Source organism: Saccopteryx leptura, chromosome 4 (genome assembly GCF_036850995.1).
Source record: "Saccopteryx leptura isolate mSacLep1 chromosome 4, mSacLep1_pri_phased_curated, whole genome shotgun sequence".
Classification (NCBI taxonomy): Eukaryota; Metazoa; Chordata; class Mammalia; order Chiroptera; family Emballonuridae; genus Saccopteryx; species Saccopteryx leptura.
In genome coordinates this window covers 120539007-120565734 of record NC_089506.1, presented here as the reverse complement: position 1 = coordinate 120565734, position 26728 = coordinate 120539007, and the positions used below count along the sequence as shown (strand labels likewise).

Below are 26728 nucleotides of genomic sequence, written 5' to 3'. Positions count from 1 at the left end.
CCCAGAGTTTTCCTGAGTGTCCCACCTGAGCACAGCGAAATCAACTGAAATGGGGGGGCAATCATCATATGAGACCACTGGGTGGCGCTCCAAACTAACATTTCAATTCCAGGCACAGCTAGCCAGGCCCACTGTGCACACCAGGCAAATTCAAATACTACAAAACCCAAAAAATTAGATAGAAACTGCAAGAAAAGCAGGAGTCGTCTGCAAGACAACTGACACTGGCTGGGTGTGGGGGGTGTGCACTTCAAAAATGTCAGTCATGAAAGACAAAGCTGGGAAATTGTTCTAGATTAGCGGTTCTCAACCTGTGGGTCGTGACCCCAGCGGGGTCGCCTGAAGCCATCGGAAAATACCTAATGCATATCAGGTATTTACATTCCGAATCATAACTGTAGCAAAATTACAGTTATGAAGTAGCCACCAAAATTATTTTTTGGTTTGGGGTCACCGCAACATGAGGAACTGTATTGCGGGGTCACGGCATTAGAAAGGTTGAGAACCACTGCTCTAGATTAAAGGAGCCTAAAGACACATGGCAGCAAGCTGCAAGGCCAGATCATTGATTGGTTCCTGGATTGGGGAAAAGCAATCAAGGACATCTTGGGACAAGTGAACACAGGGAGATTTGAGTATGGACTAATTATTAGGTACTAGTATAATGTGAAGTTTCTTAAATTTGATAATTATGTTGTAGTTTTGCAGAATGACTTTGTTCCCTTCCTGCCTGTCTGTCCCTCTCTCTGTCTCTGTCTCTCTTGCTAAAAAGAAAATAAAAAGAGTTTTTATTGGGAGCACTGAATCAGTAATGCAAACTGTTTCTAGCAGTAAAGATTCAGGTGTGGCCAGGCTGCTGGGACCTGCTGAGTGCATCCTCCCCTGCCTTTGCCAAATGGGCCTGTGGCCCCAGTAAGACTAGATTTTATTGCTTTTTGAGTTAATTTTTATTTTTTTGAGACAGAGAGTCAGAGAGAGGGACAGACAGACAGGAAGGGAGAGAGATGAGAAGCATCAATTCTTCATTGCGGCTCCTTAGTTGTTCAATGATTGCTTTCTCATATGTGCCTTGATCGGGGGGGCTGCAGAAGAGTGAGTGACCCCTTGCTCAAGCTAGTGACTTTGGGCTCAAGCCAGCGACCACGGGGTCATGTTTATGATCCCACACTGAGGTCAGTAACTCTGCTCCCAAACTGGTGAGCCCACGCTCAAGCCAGCTATCTCAGGGTTTTTTGTTTTTTGTTTAATTAATTTATTTTTTTTATCTCAGGGTTTTGAACCTGGATCCTCTACATCCCAGTTCAATGCTCTATCCGCTGCACCACTGCCTGGTCATGCTGAGTTAATTTTTGATTGGAATATTTGTAGTGTTTAAATATCAGTAATCAACTCAGAAAAATAAATCTGTAAGCCAAACCAAGCACGTTCACCACCTGGACTTGGCTGTTCCCTGAGACTGGGGCCTAGTGATAAAGGGGACACCAGCCCACATATGTCACTCTCTGCCCTGAAAGGCTGCTCTTGAGGCTTGGCCCTGGAAGGGCCTGCTGGGCAGTGGCAGCATTTGGGGAGTATGCCCAGGGATACGAGGGCTGTGATCTCACCTCAAGAAGCCAAAGCCCCTGGGCTGGGACAGATAGGGAATTCATTTTTCTTTGAAGGATTTGTTGGAAAGGGGACATGAATGGTCTGGATATGTCTCTGGCCCCAATCTCTGGCAGTGATGGGGCCTCACCCAGAGCATCACTGGCACTTTCAGTGAACAAGAGACCCCTGCTACAGGGTAGCAGGAGCAGGTGGACATGTCCTTGGGAGGCCAGCCAGGGCCACCACCAGCACTCAGGAACCAAGGCAGCTGCCATGTCCCGCTCCCACTGGACCCCTGGGATGTGCCCTCAACCCCATGGTGAAGCCTTACCCGGTTGCCATGCGCCGTGTTGTCCTGTGTGTGGTAGGAGACCTGGGACTTGCCATTTTCCAGAATGCGCCGGATGACAGGAATGCGGGCCACTTGCTCCCCACCACTGATCAAGTACTCAGGTTGCTCAAAGGACACTATCCCACTGGCTGCAAGGGGCCCAGGACAGTCAGAGGGTCCTAGCCTCAGTCCCTTCTCAACTCCAGCCCTCCCTCTGGCCCAGCCAAGCCCAGACTCCAGGAGTCTGCTTGTCACCCTCACCCTACCACTCTCTGGGGAGGGCAGAGAAAGGGGATGAAACATTTTTCCAGAAGAAGTTGGGGGAGCTGGAACAGTGTCCAAAAGACACCCTGGAAGAGTCAGGGCACAAAAAGGAGACCAGCTGGGGACACAACCAAAGATAGGCCCCCAGTCCAAGGGGCAGGGAGGGAGGGCAGCTTGGATGGCCTTGGTGCAAAGCCTTGCCCACCCTCAAGATAGGCTTGGGCAAGTGAAGCCCCAGTTTCTTGCTACTCTGATGTTCTGGCATCTTAAGGAGGCCCATTCAATTTCCTTGCTCTAAAGCCATAAGGGAGAGAACAGGGGAGGGATGAGGGGTGGCTCCAGGAGGACCCAGCACCCTGTGATTGTAACAAGCTCCATGTAGAGCTGAATAGCCACATACCCTATATAAGAGCCTGAAGCCCATTTTACAGATGGTGAAACCAAGGGTCACAGAGGTTAAGGGACCTGCCTAAGCCACACAGCCAGGCCCCACTTCCAATCAAAAACAAGGGGCCCCAGACCCCTCTTTTTGCTCCCTTGCTCCCCCAACCCTGACCAACCTTGTTCCTTGATGATGGTGATGTTTACCATGCGGCGGCCGAGGGTGGCTGTGCCCATGGGCACATTGATGGCCTCCACCAGCAGTTGCTTCTCGTCATCATCCTCGGGCCGGATGAAGAGGGGCACCCGAACATCTATCAGCTCCACGCCCTCCTGGAACTCTACCATGCCCCGTGCACCTAGGTGGGTGTTTGGGGGCAGATAAGGGGCTGGGGCCACATCAGGGTTTCAGGTGACAGTGAGGTGTTGGGGGCGCCTGCTTATTTACCCTGGTCCGCAGTGAGGGTGTAGTAACCAGGGGCCACCTTGAGCTCATGGAAGGCCCCCTGTGCCACGTGTTTCTCCGTCAGCTTCAGCAGGGACTGTTTGGCTGAGCGGGGTGCCATCAGCACCGTGTCCATGATAGTGTGGTCCTGCCTAGGGAAGGAAATCAGGTGAGAAGGTGTCAGATTGGCCAGGAGGCTGCACTTGTTCCTGTGTACTCCTCCTGCCTGTCTTCTCTCCATCAAGGGACAAGATACAAAGCAGCAAAAAAGTGCAGGTTCTTCAGAACCAGGCAATCAAGGAGGCCTGTGCTGGTCCGATCATCTCATCCTGCAGCCACGGTCAAGCCCCTGTGCCTCCCCGAGCCTCAGTGAAATGAGGCTATTCTTGCCCAATAGATACAGAACAGCAAAGATGCTAAGGGCGTAGGCGCTAAAGCCTGGGTTAAAATTCTGGCCCTATTTCTTTTTCTTTTTTTGTGGCAGAGACAGAGTCAGAGAGAGGGACAGATAGGGACAGACAGACAGGAACGGAGAGAGATGAGAAGCATCAATTCTTTGTTGCAACACCTTAGTTGTTCATTGATTGCTTTCTCATATGTGCTTGACTGGGGGCTACAGAAGACTGAGTAACCCCTTGCTTGAGCTAGTGACCTCGGGCTCATGCTGGTAAACCTTGATCAAACCAGATGAGCCTGCGCTCAAGCTGGCGACCTCAGGGTCTCGAACCTGGGTCCTCTGCATCCCAGTCTGACGCTCTATTCACTGCACCACCACCTGGTCAGGCCTGGCCCTATTTCTTAAAAGCCATGTAACCTTGGGCAAGTTACTTAACCTCTCTTAGCCTCGGTTTGCACAGGCCACCCTGGTCCTGGGTGGTCCCTTTGGCTCCCTGTGTTCCACCTGTTTGTACAGGGCCTGGCTTATAGCAAGCGCTTCACATCAGCATTTCTTGAATGAAGGTCCTAACCCAACAGACATATGTGGCATGCCCTTCCTATGGGATGGAAATGGGATGGGGGCAGAGCAGAAGCAGATGGGGCAGGTGGCTGGGGCTGTTCCATCCATGGGACAACTCACTTTTTCCCGGCATTGGGCTGCTGCCTGTGGGGAACAAAGTGGGGACCATGAGCCAGATGGTCCCTCGGGAAGCTCCCCCACCCAACCCTGGGCACGCAGGACCCACCGGAACTTAGTCTGCTGGAGCTTGTGCGAGCCTGTGATCTGTCTGTACACCTCGTTCAGCTGCCAGGTGAGGGAGGGCGGTGAGGCCGGGGCCCTGGGTGAACCTCTTCACCCAGAGCCATCCAGAACCAGAGGACCTCTCAGAGCTGGCTGGGGCCTACTCATGGGTATGCCCATTGCCTTGTCCCCTTCAGGAAACATTCACAGGGAACAGATCCCAGGGCAACACCACACCAGGCATGTATCCAAGGAAGCCCCTTTTTCCTCCTCGGAAAAATCTGGGTTCCACAGCTGCTTCCCTGCGGCTCTCCTACCCACCAGGTCACACCCTGCCCAGAGGAGCTGGCTGCCCTTACGTTCTCCTCCACCTCCTGGCGCAGCCGGTCACATTCTCGAGTGTCAGGCTTCAGCAGGTTCTCAGTGCAAAGGCGGGCGAGGCGCAGGGACAGCCCGTAGGGCACTGGGGGCAGGCAAGGGTGGGGGTCGTTAGCTCCTGAATGGCGGGCACTGCAGAAGCCCCTCCAGGAGCCATGCTAGGATGGGGGGCACCTGTCTGGCTGAGGCCTGAGGCCTGTAGCACCATTACGAAGGGTAGAAGTTGGCCAGGCCTGTGCCTGCGCCCAACACCAGAGAAAAGAGGAATGATGTGATCCCAGACCCGGGAATAGCAGTGAACATGCCCAGTTACCAAGAGCACTGCCAAGAACCGCAGTACCCAGCCCCGGCCCTCACCCAGCTCCATGGGGTTGGTGCTGGTGGCATGGGTGGCAAAGCCAGGCCGCTGCACGTTGTTGGTGATCTTCCAGCGGACCCTGTCAACCCCCTTCAAGTTCCCATTGCGCAGCATGGGCGTGTCCAGGTGGTTCGAGACCATCAGGTTTTCCCGCAGCATGTAGTGGTCTTCCTTGAAGCCCACCATGTGACCTTCGGGACAGGGTTCTCAGAATGAGGTCCCTCCCTAGGTCCTCACAGCCACAAACCTGTAGGTGGAACCCCAGGGCCTCCCTCCTCTGTCCTAGGCTCAGCCCTCTCTTTCCTTCTACCCCAGCTGGGGCAGTGGTCAGAGCCCCACCACCCCTGCTGATGCTGGGCCCATACCTCGGTTACAGCAAGGGAGAAGTGCCAGGCAGACCTAGGGGACAAGAGGTGGGGATGAGGGCTGGGATAGCTACTCAGCCCAGAAAAACCCCTCCAGCCACCACTCCCCACCCATAGCAATGGTCCAGAGGGGCCACTGTGCCTACCCCAGACACCAGGATATCCAGGCAGTTGCAGGGATCTAGGTATAGGGCACACAGAGGTAGTATAGAGGGTGATGGAGGGTTCCCAAAGTTTGTGCCATGGGACCCTGCTCTTCTGAGATCCTCTCTAAGGGTTCTGTGATCAACTCCAGTTGGGAAGCACTAAATTCATTCCTCATACCCCTCTTATAGTTTCACTGTGTATACAATTAGATCAAGGCTCTGAAAAGTCCTGCAGAAGCCCTGAAAGATAAATGTATTTGATCACAGAACTCTTTTTCTCTGTAACACACACTAATGTCCCACAACATTGGAGTTTACTATAGAGCGTTCTCCCTACCCCTACAATTCAGTGGCCCATGCTGTGCCACCCTCCGTGCCTTCCTGTTTCTTGTCTGTTCTCCCCAATGAGACTGTCAGCTCCTGGTAGGCAGGGCCCTTCCTTCTCTGTTGGCTCTCAGGCCCTTTGCATGTGGCTGATCCCAGGGCAGGTGCTTCCAGGTATCTAGCCACCGATGGTTGGCAAAGGCAAGGGACTGGGGTGGGGAAAGCATCAGAGCTGGGCAGAGACATGGGTTTGCCTGGCCTCTGCCACCTATGAGGACCCTGGGTGGGGGCTGGGGATTGTGAGGGAGCTGTCACCTTGCAGCAGGCACAGTACTTCCAGCAGAGCAGCAGCAGCAGTGCCAGGAACAGCAGGAAGAAGATGAGCAGAGGGATGAGCCACCAGAAGGAGCCAGGAGGGCAGTCTAGGGAGGAAAGAGGAAGAGGAGGAGGAAGGTGGTGCTTATTCCTGGGCCAGGCTCCGATGGGCCCCCACCTCCATCTGTCCAGCTGCCAGCTCACCCTTCTTCCTGTGCACCAGGATGGTGCTGTTGGGCCCAGGGGTGCCGTCACCCTCTACAGTGTAGCTGTAGTTGCAATCGTCATCCTCATCCCGGAAGGAGCAGTACTCTACCACCTCCTCCGCTGCACCCACAGACAGTCAGCAGGGCACCCCAGGGCCCCAGGGCCTGGTGAGGTGTCCCCTACTCTGGGGGCCCACTCCATCCACCATAGGGCAGGAGGCATCTCCCTGGGGAGGAATGTAAGTTCCCTGGCACAGAGATGGGGCCTGGCCCTGACCAGAAGCATCAAAGTTGACAATGATGCCCCCCTATTTTCCCACCCTGAGCATCACCTAGGAACTGGGCTTCTAGAAAATGCATTTGACTTAGAGGAGGGGAAACTGTGTGCCTGCATGGCCTGATATGTGCTCATGCTCAGTTCATGTCCAGAGGTGAATTTAATGGCGGGCACACCGGGCGCGCACCCTGGGCCCCAACTTCCGAAGCGCCCTGCAAAACTCCAACTTGACACTTTTTTCTAATGTAAGGGGCCCAATATTTTCTTCTGCATCCAGGGCCTCAACCGACCTTCATCCGCCTCTGCTCATGTCCTTGCCCAAGCCAGGTGGCCCCTCCCCAGACACTTTGATCCCTAATCAGCTGTGCCCTCAGCCTGGGTCTATGTGCCTTCTGCCTGGGTTCTGTGACCTCTCCCAGGAACCCTTGTCTGGACTGCATAGCCTCAATTTAGATTACTAGCCTCTTGCCCAGCTCTGTGTCCCAACTCAAATGACACCTGTTAACCCACTGAATGCCCCCTTGCCTAGGCTCTCAGCACCCCCAATATTCGGCCCCTGCCCCATACCTTTCTTAAGCCCGTCCACCATCTTGACCTTAAAACTGCACTCCTCACACATGCGCCCCTTCTTCTCACCAGTGCCCCAGGCCTGGCACTGCACGCAGGAGCGCAAGTCCTCGCAGAGGCCCAGGCGGACCTGGGTGGTAGAGGAAGGGCAGACAGCCACTGTGTTGTGCAGGCCTCTTCCAGGCCCCCTCCTCTGACTTCACACCCTCACCTGGCTCCCATGGCACCAGGATCAGGCCCTCCTGTCCACCCTTCCCTGTGCCCAGGGTCTGCATGCCCACACCCCAGGAATCCTGGCCTTACTGCTGAGTAGTTGATCTCGCAGATGGTGTCTGTATACAGGGACTGCTGGCTGCAGTCGCAGCGGCCACACCTGCATTCACCACGTCCATTACAGATGCCCTGAGGCAAGAGGAGGCACCAGTGAGCCAGCTGAACCCTCATCCCTGAAAGAGTGGGTGGTCCCGACCAGGGCCCCCTCTTTACCCCAAACTGCCTGCCTCATGTCCAAGCCTACCCCATTGCTGTCAATGCAGGTGGCATTGCTGACAGGACAGTCACAGCTTGGGCCTTCCCAGCCAGGCTCACATACACACTCGCCCATGGAACAGCGTCCCCGGTCTGCAGAGAGGAGGACAGAAGGGAGAGGAGAGCCCACTCACACCTGTAGTCCAGGGTGCCCCACCTGCCAGGGAGGACCTGTGGGAATGAAGCCTGGAGAGCTAGGATATTGTCAACTGGGGTACTGCCATCTCTCCTTCGCCTTCTTGAAAACTTCTTCCCTTCATCTGTCCCCCTCCATCCTACCTTTTACCTTTCAGTCTGCAGCTAGAGTGACATCCCCAAACACATACCCAATCATGTGGTTTCCGTGTTTAAGAATCTCTAATGAGTCTTGGCCAATACAATAAGGTAAGAAAAAAAAAAACCATATAAGAATTGGAAAGCAAGAAACAAAACTGTCATTACTTGCAAGTGTCAGAAACATATCCCAAAATATCAAGAAGAATATACAGATAAATTATTAGATTTCAGTCTGACCTGTGGTGGCCCAGTAGATAAAGTATCAACCTGGAATGCTGAGGTCATCGGTTTGAAATCCTGAGCTTGCCCAGTCAAGGCACATATGAGAAGCAACTATGAGTTGATGCTTCCTTTACCTCCTGCCCTTTTCTCTCCCTTTCTTTCCTCTCTCTAAAATCAATAAATTAAGCCTGACCTGTGGTGGTGCAGTGGATAAAGCATCAACCTGGAACACTGAGGTCACTGGTTCAAAACCCCAGGCTTGCCTGGTCAAGGCACATATAGGAAGCAACTACTATGAGTTGATGGTTCCCGCTTCTTCCCCCTTTTTTCTTTCTCTATCATTCTCTTTCCCTTCTCTCTAAAAAAAGTAATAAATAAAATAAAATCTCAAATCAATAAATTTTTAAAAATCTTTTAGAAAATTATTAGATTTCATAAGTGAGTTTAGCAAGGTGTCTGGAAACAAGGTTAACAACATACAAATAGCTTAAAATGAAATCAAAACCTCCAATGACTCTCTTTTGCCCAGAGGATAACATCTAATATCCTTAGACTAGAATAAGGTTGATTAACTATAGCCTGCAGGCCAATCTACCTCCCTCCTGTTTTTGTAAAAGTTTTATTGGAACACAGCCACACTTGTTTGATGTGTTGTCTATAGCTGCGATCTGCTACAATGGCAGAGCTGCACAGTTGTGAGAGAGACCAAATGGCTCATTAAACTGAAAATATTTATTTTCTGGTCCTTTAAGAAAAAGTTTGAATGAGAATAGACCTGGACCCACCTTGAACTGGAAGCCAAACTCCTCACACTCTGACCTTGCCTCCTAGCCCTGCAAGTTCTCCTTCCTCTCTCTCCCCCAGCTCTGTCTTACTCCAGAGGTACTGGGCTCTCCTTTCATTCCTCTGAGTACACTCTGGGATGGACAGCTGAAGAGGAGAGATGTTGGACAACAGCAAGAATGGACAAAAGGGTAGAAAAGCAGGGGCTTAGCCCCCAGAGGCAAGTATACATTTGGAGCTAAATAAGTATCATATTTCCCCAGGTATAAGATGCACCTTTTTTTTCAAAAATTTTGGGGTCTAAAAACAGGGTGCATCTTATACAATGGTTATATATTTTTTTACTTGCATTTCCCACTTTTTTGCGCTTGTTTTTGCACTCATTGCTAAAGACAGTTATTTGTCATCAGACACAGATGAGGACAAGCTAATGGATGAGAGTTTTGACAGTGATGAGGAGTTTTATGAATTTTATGATGAATAAAACTTGAGTTCAATAACTTTATGTAATATTTTTCCCCCTCAAAATTTGGGCCCCAAAATTAAGGTGTGTCTTATACATAGAAGTGTCTTATACATGGGGAAATATGGTATTTGATGAGATTTTTTTTATCCTTAAGATATTATTGTAACATATAAAAACAAAAATCTGGGCCCTGGCCGGTTGGCTCAGTGGTAGAGCGTCGGCCTGGCGTGCAGGAGTCCCGGGTTCGATTCCCGGCCAGGGCACACAGGAGAAGTGCCCATCTGCTTCTCCACCCTTCCCCCTCTCCTTTCTTTCTATCTCTCTCTTCCCCTCCCACAGCAATGCTCCATTGGAGCAAAGTTGGCCCCGGGCGCTGAGGATGGCTCCATAGCCTCTGCCTCAGGCGCTTAGAATGGCCCTGGTTGCAACAGAGCAACGGCCCAGATGGGCAGAGCATCGCCCCCTAGTAGGCATGCCAGGTGGATCCTGGTCAGGCGCATGCGGGAGTCTGTCTCTCCACCTCCTTGCTTCTCACTTCAGAAAAAAAACAAAACAAAAAAAAAAACACCCCAAAACAAACCAAAATCTGAAGCTTAGAACGGAATCACTTGGCCCTTTCCTTTCTCATCTCCTCCCAAGTCAAAATGCTTGCATCTCTCCATAGTTAGCATTCTTTTAGATCTGCAGCTGGGCTCAATACATTCAAGCCTCAGCTCAATCTTCTTTGTAATTTTAGTTATTTTGCAGAAAATTGGCTTAGTCTGCCCACTACAGCCAGTCTGCTTCCTGTCATAACGCCGCTTTCCCTGTGCACACTGAGGACCCTTTCCCTTATTGTACTGCATTACTTTGTGGGGTTGATGCTTGCCACACTTCTTTTTTTTTTTTTTTGTGGCAGAGACAGAAAGAGTCAGAGAGAGGGACAGATAGGGACAGACAGACAGGAAGGGAGAGAGATGAGAAACATCAGTTCTTCATTGCGGCACCTTAGTTGTTCATTGATTGCTTTCTCATATGTACCTTGACCCTGGGGCTACAAGCAGAGTGAGTGACTCCTTGCTCAAGCCAGTGACCTTGGGTCCAAGCTGGTGAGCTTTGCTCAAACCAGGTGAGCCCGCGCTCAAGCTGGCGACCTTGGAGTCTCGAAACTGGATCTTCCACATCCCAGTCCGACGCTCTATCCACTGCGCCACTGCCTGGTCAGGCACTTGCCACACTTCTTACAGAAAGTCCGGTGGGCTGGTTCGAAACCTGGGCTTACCCACTCAAGGCACATATGAGAAATAACTATGATGAGTTGATGCTTCCCATTCCTCTTCTCCTTTTCTCTCTCCCCTTCTCCTCTCTCTAAAATCAATAAATAAAATCTAAAAAAAGGAAGGAATGAAGGAAGGAAGGGAGGGAGGGAGGGAGGGAGGGAGGAGAGTAGGAGGAAGGGAGGGAGAGGGAGAGAAAGAGAGAGAGAGAGAGAGAGAGAGAGAGAAGAAAAAAAAAGAAGTCCGGCAGGTTAGGGAAATGTTTACCTGATAGCAAGAGAGCTATCAGCATAGGAAGCACTCTCCATTTGAACATTCAGTCCTTCCACGTGCCACCCATCTGGGTTCTGTGACCCAACCCAGCTCAAAAGCTTTGGCCAGACTATGGGCCCAAGTCCTCAGCCACACTATGGTAGGCCCTGTGGGGCTCTGGAGGACACATACCTGAGAGAGAAAGGATCGCCATGCCATATCCCAGCAAGCACTGAGGGGAGGGCTGAGCTGGGTGGTAGCCACCATAATGAGATGGGAAAGTGGAAAAGGAAGGTGGGTACAGACTGGAGGAAGTCAGATTCTTAAACACAAGGGGAACATTGCACTGGGCTTGGGCATCAAGTTTATGGAGTGGGAGGGAGGTCAAAGTTGGCGCTGGACTTGGGGGAAGCACTCAGGGAGTCTGGAGGAGGGTTGGGTCTGAACTTGGGGATTCTTGATTTCCAGCCTGGCTCTCCAACCTGGGTTCTGATGGAAGACTGGTAGGGCACGGCAGAGGCTGGACACCCAGGCCACCAGTATTGGCCACCGTGGCTGCTGGGCTCACCATTGCAGAGGAACCCAGAGGTGCGTGGACACTGGAAGTTGTCATACTCGCAGAAGTCACCCTCGTAGCGGCCTTCGCCGTAGCACACGCAGCGCCCACACTGGCACTCGCCTCGCCCTGAGCACGGCTTGTCCTCTCCTTCCCGCAGGCAGGGCTGTGTGTCACTCAGTGAGCCCGTGGAGCAGTTGCAGGTCTTGCCACTCCTGAGGGATGACCCAGTCACTTCCCCACAGCCCAGGACAAGGCTGGGGGCTTTTACCCTCCCATTTTACATATGACAGAACTGAGGCTCTGATAGGGCCACAGTGGGTCCAAGTTATTCGGACAGCACTGGCTGAGCTGACTCAAAGCCCAGTCCCCTGAGACCATCCCCCTGTATCTCTTCTTCATGAAAGACTTGTTCATTGTCTTAGGCTTTAAAAGCCCTTCCTACCCCAGTTATGAGCTCATTTCTGATTAGATAATATGTGCACATGGTTCAGAACACTACAGGTGCAAAAGGTATGGAGTGACAAGTCAGTCTCCTTCCCATGCCTGTCCCCCAATACCCATACCCCAACAGCCTCCATTGTCCAGATTCTTGCATGTCTTTCCAGATACATCCTATATATCTATGTATTTCAAAGTGCTTTGAACTACCCCCACTTAGGGAGTACCCGTCTCCCAGCCAGGCACACATGGTGTACCCAGTGTCAGGGCCCGTGGTCATCCTGGTCGCTGTCCACTCACCAGCCCTCGTTGCACACACAGTGTCCACACATAAAGTCTCCATTGCCACTGCAGTAAGGTGACCTCACCTCTTTTTGCTAGAATGAGAACATGGTGGGGTATAGGGGGAGGGAAGGCCAGGGCCACTGGACATTTCTGCTGTCTCTGGCCCACAGGGCACCCCATGAAGGTGCTATGGCCACGAGAGGCTCTACTTCATGACTCGGGGATTGGAGTGGTTTGATCAGCTCCACCTTCCTGCCCTGAGGCCATGTCATACCAGCTCACAGGTGCACACGTCGCAGACAATGTCCACATCCATGCTGAGGCCATCGGAGAAGGAAGGCTTCAGATGAATGTTGCCCTTCTTGTCATTTTCAGGCAGCTCGCACACGTGCATCCCATCCACGTCCTCGATGGCCCGAAGCTGAACTTGGTAAGTGCCCTGCCGGGAACCTACTGTCAGTCAAGGCAGGCCCAGCCGGACAACCGTGGGTGGGGGGTGGTGTGGGCAGTTGTGTCTGAAGACCCATGGCCCTCAAGCTTCCTGACGTGCTTGGTCCCTAACACCCAACTCCCTGCCTGCTCTTCCTCTGGGCTGGAAACATGCTCCTTCTGGGTACACTCACATAACCACAGCAATGACAGTAACAAGAGCCTCCTTTGGCTTGTTCACTCATTGGAGCAACACCCTGAGCTCCGTGCAGATAGATCCCATGTTACAGATGAGGTTATGAACAAGCCAATGTAGGTAGGTGCCCAGCTCCTCTAAGGTGTTGACCCCGGGGCCTTGAAACTCAGGCCTGTGGGACTCTGGAGGCCAGACTTTTTGTTGTTGTTGTTGTTGTTTTTTACAGAGAGAGAGAGTCAGAGAGAGGGACAGATAGGGACAGACAGACAAGAAGGGAGAAAGATGAGAAGCATCAGTTCTTTGTAGCAGCATCTTAGTTGTTTGTTGATTGATTGCTTTCTCATATGTGCCTTGACTGGGGGGGGGGTGTTACAGCAGAGCGAGTGACCTCTTGCTCAAGTAGTAACCTTGGGCTCAAGCCAGTGACCACGGAGTCATATCTATGATCCCACACTCAGGCCAGCGACCCCGCTCTCAAGCTGGTGAGCCTGCGTTCAAGCCAGATGAGCCTGCGCTTAAGCCAGCGACCTTGGGGTTTCGAATCTAGGTCCTCTGTATCCCAGTCCAATGCTCTATCCACTGCGCCACTGCCCGGTCAGGCTAGAGGCCATACTCTTGACCTCTGCTGAGGCTGACCTCCTTTAGGGTGCTGTGCTTGTCCTCCCTATCCTGGGTCCCCATGGAGGCGTACCACTTCTCCTCGTCGGATATGAAAGGACCCAGTCTTCGTCTTCTGGAACATCTTGGAGGTGACCTCTGTCCGCAGGCCACGGGGGCTATCCAGGGCCCGGATGTCCAGGTTGGAGCGAATGCGCTGAAAGAAGGGCCAGTGATTAGTGGTCTGAGGAAGCCTGGGCTTACCCACTTGGGTCTGGGCTCTGCTCCATTTCTGCATCAAGGACCAGGGTGTAGGGGGGTCAGCATGGCAGAGCCTGCAGGAACCTGGGGCTAGGCCCAGGTGGTCTCCCCAGGAACCCTTCCTCACTGGCCTATCTTATTTCACAATCCTGACTGGAGACATCCTTTGCCCATTTGACCTCTCTCAGCCCTGCCCGGGAAGGACTTGGATTCAGCCAGTACTGCCACTCACGTTGAAAGCCTCCTGCAGCAGCTCCACGATGTTGGATGAGTCTTCCTGCAGCACGCCCAGTGAGGACACAGGGAAATATGTGTGCAGCTTCTGCAGGAGAGAGTGCCAGGCCCCGGGCTAAATATCATCTCATTGAATCCAGATAACAGCTCAGGGTTATCCCTACTTTACAGATCAGGTCACTAAGGCCTGGAACCTGCTAGTATATTCCAGAGTCTAGCCTCTTAGCCTTTACCAGCCTAGAGCCGGGTTGGGAGATAGACACATGAACAACCTGCCCCACCAGGACATACCTGGGAGGTGCTGACAGTTTGGGGGAGGGAGGGAAGAAGGGATGAAGGGAGAGAGGAGGGAGGAGGGAAGAAGGGAGGAGGAATGTCTGAGAAGTTCCATGGACTCCACCCCACCTTTTTCTCACCCAGCGAGGGGCCAGGCCATCCCCCACACATACCTCATAGTAACTATAGGAGTAGTTGGTGACTGCAAAGATGGGGATAATGTTGTGTTTGCCCAGCAAGCGCACCAGGGTGGGCACGGACGGGTAGTCCTGTGTCCTGTACTGGGTGTAGCTGCCTGTGGCATCCAGGTGGCACTCCTCATCATTTCGGTTCAAGATGCCAGCTAGTACATTAGCACCATCGGCCTCATAGTGGAAGGCTGACTCAGTGGAGAACACGAGCAGGTGGGTGCTGTCAGGGCGCCAGCCGATGTCTCTCTGGGGAGAGCAAGAAGGGGGTGCCGATCGAGCAGGCTGCCTGCTGAGGACATTCATTGCAGTGTGATGTTTGGCATGGGGCTCAGCTAGGCCACAGGGCGAAAGCATACCACTGTCATGAATGGTGCATATGACCAACAGCACATGAGTGACGACAGTGAGAAACAGAAATGAGTAACGGAGAACAGGAGATGGGTGCAGGTCTGTGCAGGCAGCGAGCACCATGCATGATCTCAACCAGGGTCATCAGACTGTCTCTCCGAGGTCTTACCCACTCTTGGGAATATTTTAACTCCCTATGAAAATGTACCTCCTGCTACGTGAAATGAAAAAGGTCAGTTAAGATAGGTGCAGCAGCACTTTGTTAGATAATGGAGGGGATGATTTAAAAAACTGTATTACAGAAGAGAAAATGTATTTGTTAAAAAAAAAAAAAGGCAACTTTCAGAATTAAAAGTACACTGATGTCAGCCATCTAAGATAAAGAAAAGTAAACAAAATAGGCCAGCGGGATATCAGGGGCTGCCTCTCTGATGGTGGTGAAGCCATGAGCAATTTCTGTTCTTTGTTTTCCAAACTGTGTAACATGGCCATATTATTTTCAGAATGAAAAAAAATTGATATGCACATAAAACAAAGTGCCTTCTTCAGCTGTCCAGAACAGTTGGAGACTGGGCAGCTTGTGGACCCTGGGAGACTGGCATTTAGTGAGGAGATTGGGTGGGAGGCTGGCCTGAGGGCACAGAAGATTCCAGAACTCCTGGACTCATGTCTTTCTCACTGGCCAATGCAAAAGCAGGTTGTGACTGCTCAGGCTGAGGGACCACAGCAACTGGGACATCTAACCCAGATTGTAACTGAGGGCCAACCAGAGTGTCTTAGGCCACCAGGGGGCTTCTGCCCAGCACCAGAGCAAGCCAGGGGCAGGGAGCAGCTCATGCCCTTGTAGAGGATGATCCCCCCTAGTCCTCACCGTGCACACAGCCGTCTGCAGGATGGCATCAAAACCACCTTCAGGAGCGTCCAGGTTGCCTGAGATTCGCTCTTGCTGCAGTTTCCTCCGAAACTCAACCACGTCTTCAGTCAGGCTGATGACATTCTTGAAGGAGAAGGGGGGGTCACTGTGGGGCCAGGGCTCCTTCAGCCTGGGCAGAGGTGGTAGAGAGAAAGAGTGTCAGGGGGAGAGGCCCCGCATTCTCCAGCACCCACCATTTCTGGGGAGATGTCCCCTTGGCTCATTTCAGCCAAAAGACATGGAAATGCCTGGGTGGAGAGGAGGTGTGCTGCGTGGCAAGGACTCCTGCCCACTCGGTCACTCACTTCTCTGGCCTCATGTCCGTCTGAGGAACACTAACTTTGTCCACAAACTTGCCAAATCCAATAGTGTAGTCGCTGGTGAGCTGGCTCAGGACCTGGGCTGGGCGTCAATAGGAAAAAGAGGGTAGCTGAGCCCCAGCACCCTCACACCAACCCAGAGGGCCAGAGCTGGCTTGAGAAGAAGAGGGAGAGTGACCTATGCAGACATTCTGCATGCTGGACAGAGTTCATGCTCATAGTTGCCCCTGTCCTTTACAGATGAAGGAAATGGGACTCTGGGGACCCCAAGTCCTGCATGGAGCATGTTGGAGAAGATGGCCTTCTCTGGTGTCTCAGACCCTCAGCACACTCCCCTGAGAATGTGGGGATTTGAGGGGGTTTCCGATGTCCTGTCCCTCCTCATGGGGTGAGTGAAGCTGTCCTAAGCCCTGGCTTCCTGAGCAGGTGCCCACCCTGCTGGGTGAAGCCACCCTGTGCATTCCCTGCCCTGTCCTCCATGCTGGCCTGGCTGTACCTAGGTGCTCCCCCATCTGCTTGAGGTTGTCCAGATCATCGGACATGGAGTTGGAGAAGTCCATGAGGATGTACAGATCCACCGGGCTCTCCAGCGGCTCAAACACCTCCAGCTCAAAGTGCCGCTCCTCGCCAGGCCGCAGGCGGACCCGCAGTGCCTGGGGGGACACCTGGCTGCGACGCAGGGTGGTGTCAATCTGGGTGTCCTGTGACCAGGGGAAGGGAACAGCTGGCTGGAGGGTCACTTCAGAGCCAAAGACAGAGTGGACCCCCATACACAGCCAGCCTTGAGCATGGAGGCCCCAGCTCCCTTGACCCCCCCACTCCAGGCACCTCTGTGATCTCAAAGCTGCTCTCCATGACCACCACGCTCTCCAGCCGGCAGCCTGCAGCCAACAGCTCTGCCTGGGTGTTGCAACGCCGTTCCTTAAACAGCTGGCCAGAAGGAAAGGGGTCAAGGGGTGCAGTGCCTGCCCCTAGCTGTCCAACCCTGGATTTGTTCCCCGAGTTTTCTTTTCTTTCTTTTTTTTTTTTTAGTTATATTTTATTTTATTTTATTTTTGTTTGTTTTTTACAGGGACAGAGAGAGAGTCAGAGAGAGAGATAGATAGGGACAGACAGACAGGAACAGAGAGAGATGAGAAGCATCAATCATTAGTTTTTCGTTGTGACACCATAGTTGTTCATTGATTGTTTTCTCATATGTGCCTTGACCACAGGCCTTCAGCAGATCGAGTAACCCCTTGCTCGAGCCAGAGACCTTGGGTCCAAGGTGGTGAGCTTTTTTTTTTTTTTTTTTTTTTTGCTCAAGCTAGATGAGCCCATGCTTAAGCTGGCGACCTTGGGGTCTCGAACCTGAGTCCTTCCGCATCCCAGTCTGATACTCTATCCACTGAGCTACCGCCTGGTCACCCCCTGAGTTTTCTAACCCTTGCCTGCTCCCCCACACCCACATGGAAGGAGGCTGCACTGAGGGTGTGGCCAGTGTAGACTTGGCCAGAGCCTGGTGTATCAAGGCAGGGCACCCAGGTGGGCTGCTGGTAGCAGCTCACCTCGTCAGTGCAGTAGGCGCAGTCCTTGTCCACGCGGATGCACTCGGTGCAGCTTTTCACCTGGGCCTTCTTGCAGCGGTTGGCTGGATGGGGGAATATACAGAGCACTGAGCCACACCTCACCAAGACCAAGCCCATCCCCACCTGCATCCACACTTGATAGGGGGGGCGTCTCTCCCCAGTTCACAGAGGAGGAAACGGAGGCCAGCAGCTACATGGTCTGCCCAGGTAACGCAGCTAGAAACGAGCAGAACTGGGGTTCACACCTGGAACTTTCCACTCGATTGCCGAGGGAAGGATGGTGGGAGCTGAGACAGAGGCTCTGGGCCATTTGCTGATGGGGACAACATGACCAGGACAAAGGGGACTGTGTCTGTCTTGTTTATTGGTATATCCCCAGTGCCTAGCCCAAGACCTGACACAGAGCAGGTTGTTAGTATGTAAAAGGTAAACTCCTCAGATTCCCTTTGGTTCCATTCAGTAAAACCACAGTAAAGACCTACTTGTGTGCACCCAGTGTACATAGTGGGTGGTCTCCTGGGCCCCTGGCAATGGCCCGGTCCATTGTCAGTGTTTAACAATGGACCTGGTGAGTCAATGGAAGCACTGACTTGGAGCAGCTGCCAATCTCTATGGTTTAAATATTACCCCATGGTCTACTTCAGTGTTTTTCAACAGCCAGTCCATGGACCGCCAGAAATTTCAAGCCAGTCTGAGAAAGAGTCAACCACTCTGATGTTATATGAAGATTATAGACCCAATGATCTTAGTCAAATTTGCTTATGCTCAGGGTGATTTCTGCCTTACTGGTCCCCAAAATAATTCTATTTTTACCAGTTCCCAAGTGTAAAAAGGTTGAAAACCACTCATCTACTTCACCCTATCAACATGCCTTCCACCCACAGGCCAAATTTCAAATTTAATGGTAGAAGCTGGCTCGAGCCATGTGTGGACTGCTGGCACTTGGAGAGTAGGTGATGAGTCACCGGTCTGTCTCCTCTGAATTCGAGGCCTCAACACAACTGAGTGCCTCCATTCTCTGAGTGGGTCTGAGTGGGCATCTTCTCTCTCTTCTAGATCAAGTCTCCTCACCCCTTTGTTCTTGAGCCACACAGCTCAGGCTCACAGCTCCCCAGGTCTCACCATGTGTAGTGGTCAGTTTGTTGAATGACTGAGTGTCTGGGTGAGACATCCCATGACACTCCCCTATGTGAGGACAGTTTTTTGAAGGTGTGCCCCACCCAGAGAGGTGCTGCGGGGGTGTGCCAGACTCACCCATGTTTCCGGGGAAGCTGACGCTCAGCAGGGCTGCCAGCAGCAGCCTGGTCCATGGGCTAGTCCACAGCTCTGCCATCTTCTTCCACCTGCACAATAGCAACAATTCACACAGAGTGCCTGAACCATCAGCTCACTGGGTCTCTGTCACAGCTCCACAGGGGAAGCCATACCATTCCCATTGCACAGGTTTGGAAACTGAGGCTCTGAGAGCCTCAGTGATGTTCCAAGGCCACCCAGCCTGGGACAGGCAGGGCCCATAGTCCCTAACTCCTCTTTTCACTGCCCCTTTCCTGGCCACTCCTGGAGTGGCTCGATGCCCTACAGGCCTGCCACCTACCCAGTGAGGCCCCCACCCTCCTGCCTTTGAGGATTCTGGACTCCGAACTTACCCCACTGTCGGGTTTCTATGTTGGATTTTTTTTTTTAAATTTTTAATTTTTATTTATTTATTCATTTTAGAGGAGAGAGAGAGAGAGAGAGAAAGGGAGGAGGAGCAGGAAGCATCAACTCCCATATGTGCCTTGAACAGGCAAGCCCAGGGTTTTGAACAGGCGACCTCAGCATTCCAGGTTGATGCTTTATCCACTGTGCTACCACAGGTCAGGCTCTATGTTGGATTCTTTCTTTTTTTTTTTTCCCCGAAGCTGGAAACGGGGAGGCAGTCAGACAGACTCCCGCATGCGCCCGACCGGGATCCACCCGGCATGCCTACCAGGGGGCGATGCTCTGCCCCTCTGGGGCGTCGCTCTGTTGCATACAGAGCCATTCTTGCACCTGAGGCAGAGGCCACAGAGCCATCTTCAGCGCCCGGGCCATCTTTGCTCCAATGGAGCCTTGGCTGCGGGAGGGGAAGAGAGAGACAGAGAGGAAGGAGAAGGGGGGAGGGGTGGAGAAGCAGATGGGTTCTTCTCCTGTGTGCCCTGGCTGGGAATCGAACCCGGGACTCCTGCACGCCAGGCCGACGCTCTACCACTGAGCCAACCGGCCAGGGCCTTATGTTGGATTCTTAAGGACAGAGGCTTCTGCCTTTGCCTTTCAGACCCCAGTGGGCCTGGGTCAGGCTTGGCAGGAATAGGGCTTCCCAATAGGGGGCCACCTCTAGCCGGCCTGGCTCTGCCTTCCTGTCACCTCTTTGTCCTGGCCCACTTGCTCTCTGTTGAGGGTGGTGCAGCCAGGCGGAGAGGGGCCCCTCTCAATATCTAGGGTCTTCGGTGGGGAAGGTGTGGCTCCACGTCTCCAGCTGGGTTCCTCAATGGCTGCCTGGCCTGTCAGAGGTGGGGTTCCCTGCCCTACACTCACTTCTGCCTGCCCCACAGTAGAGTTTTCGAGACCTCTGAGTAGTTCACCCTTTCAAAGGTTAGCCCAGAGCTAGGTTGCACCCTCGCCTGCCCCCATGCACATACCCACACTTTGTCAGCCACCCCAGGAGCCCGGTCTGCCTTGGGTTCATTATTAAACCACCTCAATTCATCAGCGTCCTTCAGGGCAGGGACTGGCACCCCTGAGGCCTTTTTAAAAGATGGGCAGTCTGCCTGACCTGTGGTGGCACAGTGGATAAAGCGTCGACCTGGAACGCTGAGGTCGCCGGTTCGAAACCCTGGGCTTGCCTGATTAAGGCACATATGGGAGTTGATGCTTCCTGCTCCTCCCTCTTCTCTCTCTCTCTCTCTCTCTCTCCCCTCTCTAAAATGAATAAATAAAATCTTAAAAAAAAAAAAAAAAAAGATGGGCAGTCTGCCGCCACAGAAAGAGAAAGGGCAGGCCTGAGCTGCCAGGCCTGCAGAGCCAAGGGCCAAAGTTAGCCTGGTCTCTTTCCCTAGGGCCGGTTTCCCAGTGGCTGAAGACCACATCATGCCACCCTGGCTGGATAGCTCAGATGGTTAAAGTGCTGTCCCAATATACCAAGGTGGCAGGCTGGATCCCCTACCCCCACCCCCTGGTCGGGCACATACAAGAATTAACCAAGAATGAGTAAATAAATAGAATAACAAATCAGTGTTGTTTCTCTCTCTCTCTCTCTCTCTCTCTCTCAAAAAATCAATAATAACTTTTTAAAAAGAAGCCACCTAACCTGTGGTGGCACAATGGATAAAATGTCAACCTGGAATGCTGAGGTCGCTGGTTTGAAACTCTGGGCTTAACCAAGGAACATATGAGAAGCAACTACTATGAGTTGATGCTTCCTACTTCTCCCCTACCTTCTCTCTCTCTCTCCACTCTCTCTAAAATCAATTAAAAAAAAAAAAGACAACGCATGTGACATTGGCCTCCACTCCTTGGACCCTCTCTCAGTCTGGGATTGTGGGGTAGTGGCAGGCTCTGGAAGGCTGAGGCTCCCACAGTGCTGGGGAGACCCCTAAGAAGAGAGTAGGAAGGCATTCTCTTTCTCCCTTCAAAGTTTGCAGCCCCCAGGAGGCCACTAGCTTCTTCAACACCTCCACAGGCAGAGCCAGTGGGGTAAGGGAGCCCTGGGCTAGCAGAGGGGCTGCTCCTTGGCGGAAATGACTGCCTGGAGCTTCGGGGTGTAGGCACCACACCCACATAGTACATGCCACATAGTACAAGCTGCAGACTCGGGGCTCCCTAGGGCACCATTATACAGGCAGGTACGAGCACTGGAGGGCCCAGTAAGCTCTTACTCACCTGCCTGTGCCCATAGGCTGAGCTCACAGTGGGCACAAACCCAGCACTTCATGTGCCCAACTGCTATTTAATCTGTACAGGAACCCAGTGGGGGAGGTTGCATTTCCCAGATGAGGAGCACAGACACAGGTTGCTGGGATTCCCCACCCCACAGCCAGCAGCGGGGAACCTTCCCCCATTTAACCTCTGTGTTATCCTCAGAGGCTATAAAATGGCAGTTAGGAGACTAGTTATGCACTGAAGGTTTGTTTTTTTTTTTTTTTTTTTGTATTTTTCTGAAGCTGGAAGCAGGGAGAGACAGTCAGACAGACTCCCGCATGTGCCCGACCGGGATCCACCCGGCACGCCCACCGGGGGTGAAGCTCTGCCCACCAGGGGGCGATGCTCTGCCTCTCCGGGGAGTCGCTCTGCCGCGACCAGAGCCACTCTAGCACCTGGGGCAGAGGCCAAGGAGCCATCCCCAGCGCCCGGGCCATCTTTGCTCCAATGGAGCCTTGGCTGTGGGAGGGGAAGAGAGGAAGGAGGGGGGGGGTGGAGAAGCAAATGGGCGCTTCTCCTATGTGCCCTGGTCGGGAATCGAACCCGGGTCCCCCGCACGCCAGGCCGAAGCTCTACCGCTGAGCCAACCAGCCAGGGCTGAAGGTTTTGTTTGATTCAATTTGTGTTCATAAAGTTTTAGAAGTAGTTGTCATCACTAAAAACAAGGAGATTTCACATAAAAGTTAGGATGGTGGGCTCATCATCAGAAGATGTGGTTATGGTGGGCTGCGCAGGGCATTCTCCAGGCCACCAGAGGGGCCATTGAACTGCTGGGTCTTTTCATGTACCGTCCAGGTCCCAGGAGTATATGACTGCCACCCTGAACATTGTCACAGTGCAGCATGCCCAGAGTGTCCACACTCAGGGACATGTGCGTGCATAGACACACGCTGTGCCCCGCATGGGCAGAGGCTCAGAGCTCTCCTCACACCCACCCCATGGGACCAGTTTAGTACATGTGCACCTGCCCACCACAGCTCTGTCCCCTCCCACTTCCCCATTTCCTGGTCCCCCTTCTCTGCAGTCCCTCAAGTGCTTTCTCTCCCCTATCCCCAAAACAGAGACCCTCAGCCTTCACTTCCCTTCCTCTGTTGGAGGCAACAACCATGCCACTTGTGCTCAGGCCTTGGGCTCAGGGTGTGGCAAAGCCATAAAGTGAGGAGGAGGAGCCCAGCCATTGCCCTAGGAAGCCACCTAGAGCTACAACCAGAGGACCCCCCACGGGCAGAGCAGGTAGGACAGGGGGTTGACACTGAGAAAGTTGCAGTGGTAGGCACAGACCCCAGGGCTTATGGCTATCTGGAGAGCTTCCTGGAGGAAGGGTATCCTGAGCTGACTTTGTGGGGAGGGCAGGCATGTGCTTGACCAAGAGGAGAGTCAGGGACTCCCCAGACCCCTGCAGGACTGTGCACCACACACAACAGGCCCCGTCCAGCCCAACAGGGAGGCCTTTGCCTCTACCCTACTGTTCCTTCTCCTTTTTGCAAACTCGGGAGGAACCCAGCGCAGTTGGCCTAACTGGTTTCTGCACACCCACCCAACACCCAGGCCTCTCTCCCAGCTGCCTTCCTCTAGTCAGAGGTCTGATGGCCAAGAGTCTCTGCGCCTGCCCCCTGGACACATCCTGGCAGGCTTGGCACCAGCCCTGGGCAGCATGGAAGGGGAAGAACTGAGAAACAAAAGCCAGCCAGTCCTCCCAACCCACTCCCCTGCGCAGCGGCCCAGGCTGAAGTGGGCACTCACTTCTCCCTACCAGGTCTGGGGACCTGGAGAGGTGGGTAGGGTGTTACCCGGAGACCCCTGACTGTCTTCCCGCCCTGAGCCCGTGCCCCCGAGCCCCCGCGCCCGCTGGCTGGGAGGCTGCACCTACCTCGGCGCGGAGTCGCGCCCTCCCCGCGCTGGACTCCGCTGGCCGGCTGAGCAGCAGGAGCGCGCAGAGCTGGACTGGACGGAGGGCGGGCTGCAGTGGGGGCGGGCGGCAGGGAGGGGAGGGGACTGCTTTATGAGGCAGCGGCAGGTAGGAAGGAGGCGCTGGTGAGTCAGGCGGTTTGCATTCCTGCACGCGGCGCGCACCTGTCGGGGCAGGAGTCAGGGCGCAACCGGGTCCGCCCCCGGAAAAGGCTACGGCTCCCGCGGCGCCCTGCCCGGCTATCCGACCGAAGGCGGCAAGGACAGGGGAGGAGCCAACCCTTCCCGCTCCAGTCGTGCGCCAGGCAAAGCGCCTCCCTACCCCTCCAGGCTCCAGGATCTGTTTCTGGACCGCCCTAGGCTAGGGGTGGCCCCTTGGCCCCCTGACCCGATCTCCCTCCTCTGTTCTCCAGACACAAGTCCGTGAGCCTCTGTACTGCTCGACGGCAGTGACTGAGTGTACAGTCTCCCTCCCTCCAGGGCCAGTGCAAGAGATGGGCCCAGATCTGCTATTCACTGGGTGCCTTCAGGGTCCCCACCTGCCCAACTCCCACGTGTGTCCAAAGGGTGCTCAAAGCGAGGACTTAGTTCCTGAGGGCCCGCAGCAAGATAGTAAACCTTCACCCTGTCCGGTTGGCTCAGTGGTAGAGCATCGGCCTGGCGTGCAGGAGTCCCAGGTTCGATTCCCGGCCAGGACACACAGGAGAAGCACCCATCTGCTTCACCCCTCCCCCTCTCCTTCCTCTCTGTCTCTCTCTTCTCCTCCCGCAGCCAAGGCTCCATTGGAGCAAAGATGGCCCGGGCGCTGAGGATGGCTCCGTGGCCTCTGCCTCAGGTGCTAGGATGGCCTGGTTGCAACAGAGCGACGCCCCAGATGGGCAGAGCATCGCCCTCTGGTGGGCGTGCCGGGTGGATCTCGGTCGGGCGCATGGGGGAGTCTGTCTGACTGCCTCCCCGTTTCCAGCTTCGGAAAAATGCAAAAAAAAAAAAAAAAAAAAGATAGTAAACCTTCTTATCTTGTGAACAATAACCATCAAGAGGCCAGCACCCACCTGGCAGGGAGTAGGCACTCCAATCTTTGTAGTGATTCTTGACACCTGGTTCACAAATCTGACCTCCCTAGTTCTTCATGTACAATCTTACAAATACTGCTGATTAATGTGTTTTTGAGGTAAAGTTTCTCAAGAATTTCTCCAGGACCTCACCTTGATCTATTTCTCTAGCCCCATCTGCCAACAATGCCATTGAACATCCCATCGCTGGTAGCCACCTGCCCAAACCATGCATCTTCAAGCCACCACATTGGTTTGAAATGATCTACTTTGGCATTTCTCTTCTTCATTGGACCACCAACACTGAGGTTCACATCTTTTTATCCCCAGCTCCTAGCAAGTGCTCAGCACATAGCAGGTACTCAATAAAGGCATGGTTGAACCATGCCTCCCTGATCCTCAGGGCTCTCATCTGTAATCAGACTCATGTGCTGCCAACTCTCTGAGTGATAGTGGGAGCAGCTGGGGCTGAATGTGGAAGGAAGAGCCACAGGAATGGTCACTGCAACTGAGAGTGAGCCACTGTCACCCCTGAGCCACCTTGTCCAGTCGTCTTTGAGAGGCTGGCTCCTGGACTTGGGAGCACTCTGAAAGGAACCCCAATCTGGTCTAGGTATTCAGGACAGAAAGTGCCAGACCCCAGGAAGCCTAAGAAGACAAGGCACAAAGTTCCTTAGGTTTCTGGAAGTCTAGAATTTCATAACCTGGAGCCTATGTGTGGACCTTGGGCCGGGAGTGGTGGTGGTGGTTCATAAACCATCTGAGATCATGTACAAAACTCACATGATCTCATATGTGAAAGATAACCTGCTGGGAAGAGGATCTTTAGTTTGCACTGTATTCCCAAATAGGTTACTAGCCCTGAAATGTTACCCAACAGGGGACCTGGTCCTTGGGATCTGCCTAGGACCAGCCAGTAACGTGTGGGTTCTTGACTTCGCGCAGGAAATGTGTCACAACACAAGTGCAGGTGATTTTGAGAGTAAGTTGATTAAAGCTGGGGACAGTGAAACAAGCAAGGGCCTAGAATAGGAGAAGCAACAGGAGAGCCCAGGTGGGGCTTCCTTGACTTTCCAAAAACCTTACTGGAAAGAAATGAGCCTACACCAGGGAAATCAGAGAAAAGGGGGCCTTAGAGTTATGTTCAGGGGGTCAGCCCTGGATGAGCTGCCTCTACCCACTTGCTCCCCTGGTTGCAAGTCTTGTGAGTACTCTTAGAGTTTTAGGGAGATGCATGCCTGTGGGGAACGTAGAGGGAAAGGGAAGGGCATGGGTGTGCTCCAGGGAGGGAAAGCACACTGGGTCCTTTGTTTTAAGGGTTTTTTTTTTGTTTTTTTTTTTGTATTTTTCTGAAGTTGGAAACAGGGAGGCAGTCAGACAGACTCCCGCATGCGCCCGAGCGGGATCCACCCGGCACGCCCACCAGGGGGCGATGCTCTGCCCATTTGGGGCATTGCTCTGTTGCAACCAGAGCCATTCTAGCACCTGAGGCAGAGGCCACAGAGCCATTCTCAGCGCCTGGGCCAACTTTTGCTCCAATGGAGCCTTGGCTGCGGGAGGAGAAGAGACAAACAGAAAGGAAGGAGAGGGGGAGGGGTGGAGAAGCAGATGGGCGCTTCTCCTGTGAGCCCTGGCCGGAAATCGAACCCGGGACTCCTGCATGCCAGGCCGATGCTCTATCACTGAGCCAACCGGCCAGGGCTGTTTTGAGGGTTTTTAAAGACTGAGAGTTTAAAAGACTTTACTTATTCCATTTTTTTTCAAAGAGGAGGGGGGGAGGGAGAGAGATAGAGAGAGAAAGGGGAGGAGCAGGAAGCATCAACTCCCATATGTGCCTTGACCAGGCAAGTCCAGGGTTTCAAATCAGTGACCTCAGTGTTCCAGGACGATGCTTTATCCCACTGCACCACCACAGGTCAGGCAAGACTGAGAGTTTAGGGGAGGATTTCAATAGAATATTCATCCGATTTTACCAATGTGCTTTTTTAGGGTAGTGATCTCTACTGATTGGTCAGCTCCAGGATAGGGGGTCATTGGTCACTGTACCTGGTCTTGGTGTCACCCACCTGGTTTTGCTGTTTTTCAGGGTCCTGGAGCTAAAATACAACTGAGGTCTAGATGTTGTGTTATCTCTAGGGAAGTGACCTTCAGTATTTGGCTGTAAATTGCTCACCTCGTTTATTCAGCTATGTTTATTCAGCTATCTGTCTCCATTTCCCCATTCTTTTTTTTTCAATTTTTTATTTTATTTTATTTATTCATTTTAGAGAGGAGAGAGAAAGGAAGAGGGAGAGAGGAGAGAGAGAC

At 53.1% G+C, this 26728-nt stretch overlaps 1 protein-coding gene across 3 annotated transcripts in view; it reads right to left on the bottom strand.

The window, feature by feature from the left end:
- The window catches only part of ITGB4 (integrin subunit beta 4), a 33312-nt gene extending 9771 nt beyond the window's left edge, over positions 1 to 23541 (bottom strand). The window contains exons 1-26 of one of the 3 annotated variants that reach the window (XM_066381230.1): positions 23332 to 23541; positions 18777 to 18865; positions 17502 to 17584; positions 16783 to 16884; positions 16451 to 16655; positions 15940 to 16036; positions 15593 to 15764; positions 14356 to 14619; positions 13905 to 13994; positions 13506 to 13628; positions 12464 to 12628; positions 12205 to 12281; positions 11476 to 11678; positions 7642 to 7745; positions 7428 to 7526; positions 7125 to 7254; positions 6279 to 6401; positions 6075 to 6181; positions 5290 to 5323; positions 4924 to 5115; positions 4548 to 4651; positions 4193 to 4251; positions 4087 to 4110; positions 3012 to 3160; positions 2743 to 2922; positions 1919 to 2067 (exon numbers count right to left, since the gene is read on the bottom strand). In XM_066381230.1, the coding sequence (XP_066237327.1) occupies positions 1919 to 2067; positions 2743 to 2922; positions 3012 to 3160; positions 4087 to 4110; positions 4193 to 4251; positions 4548 to 4651; positions 4924 to 5115; positions 5290 to 5323; positions 6075 to 6181; positions 6279 to 6401; positions 7125 to 7254; positions 7428 to 7526; positions 7642 to 7745; positions 11476 to 11678; positions 12205 to 12281; positions 12464 to 12628; positions 13506 to 13628; positions 13905 to 13994; positions 14356 to 14619; positions 15593 to 15764; positions 15940 to 16036; positions 16451 to 16655; positions 16783 to 16884; positions 17502 to 17584; positions 18777 to 18855 (3114 nt within the window). In that variant the 5' untranslated portion in view covers positions 18856 to 18865; positions 23332 to 23541. Of the gene's footprint in view, positions 1 to 1918; positions 2068 to 2742; positions 2923 to 3011; positions 3161 to 4086; positions 4111 to 4192; positions 4252 to 4547; positions 4652 to 4923; positions 5116 to 5289; positions 5324 to 6074; positions 6182 to 6278; positions 6402 to 7124; positions 7255 to 7427; positions 7527 to 7641; positions 7746 to 11475; positions 11679 to 12204; positions 12282 to 12463; positions 12629 to 13505; positions 13629 to 13904; positions 13995 to 14355; positions 14620 to 15592; positions 15765 to 15939; positions 16037 to 16450; positions 16656 to 16782; positions 16885 to 17501; positions 17585 to 18776; positions 18866 to 23331 lie in introns of those variants that run through there. The other 2 variants (XM_066381231.1, XM_066381232.1) reach the window with 2 other exon arrangements.
- Between the last annotated feature and the right edge of the window lie 3187 nt (positions 23542 to 26728).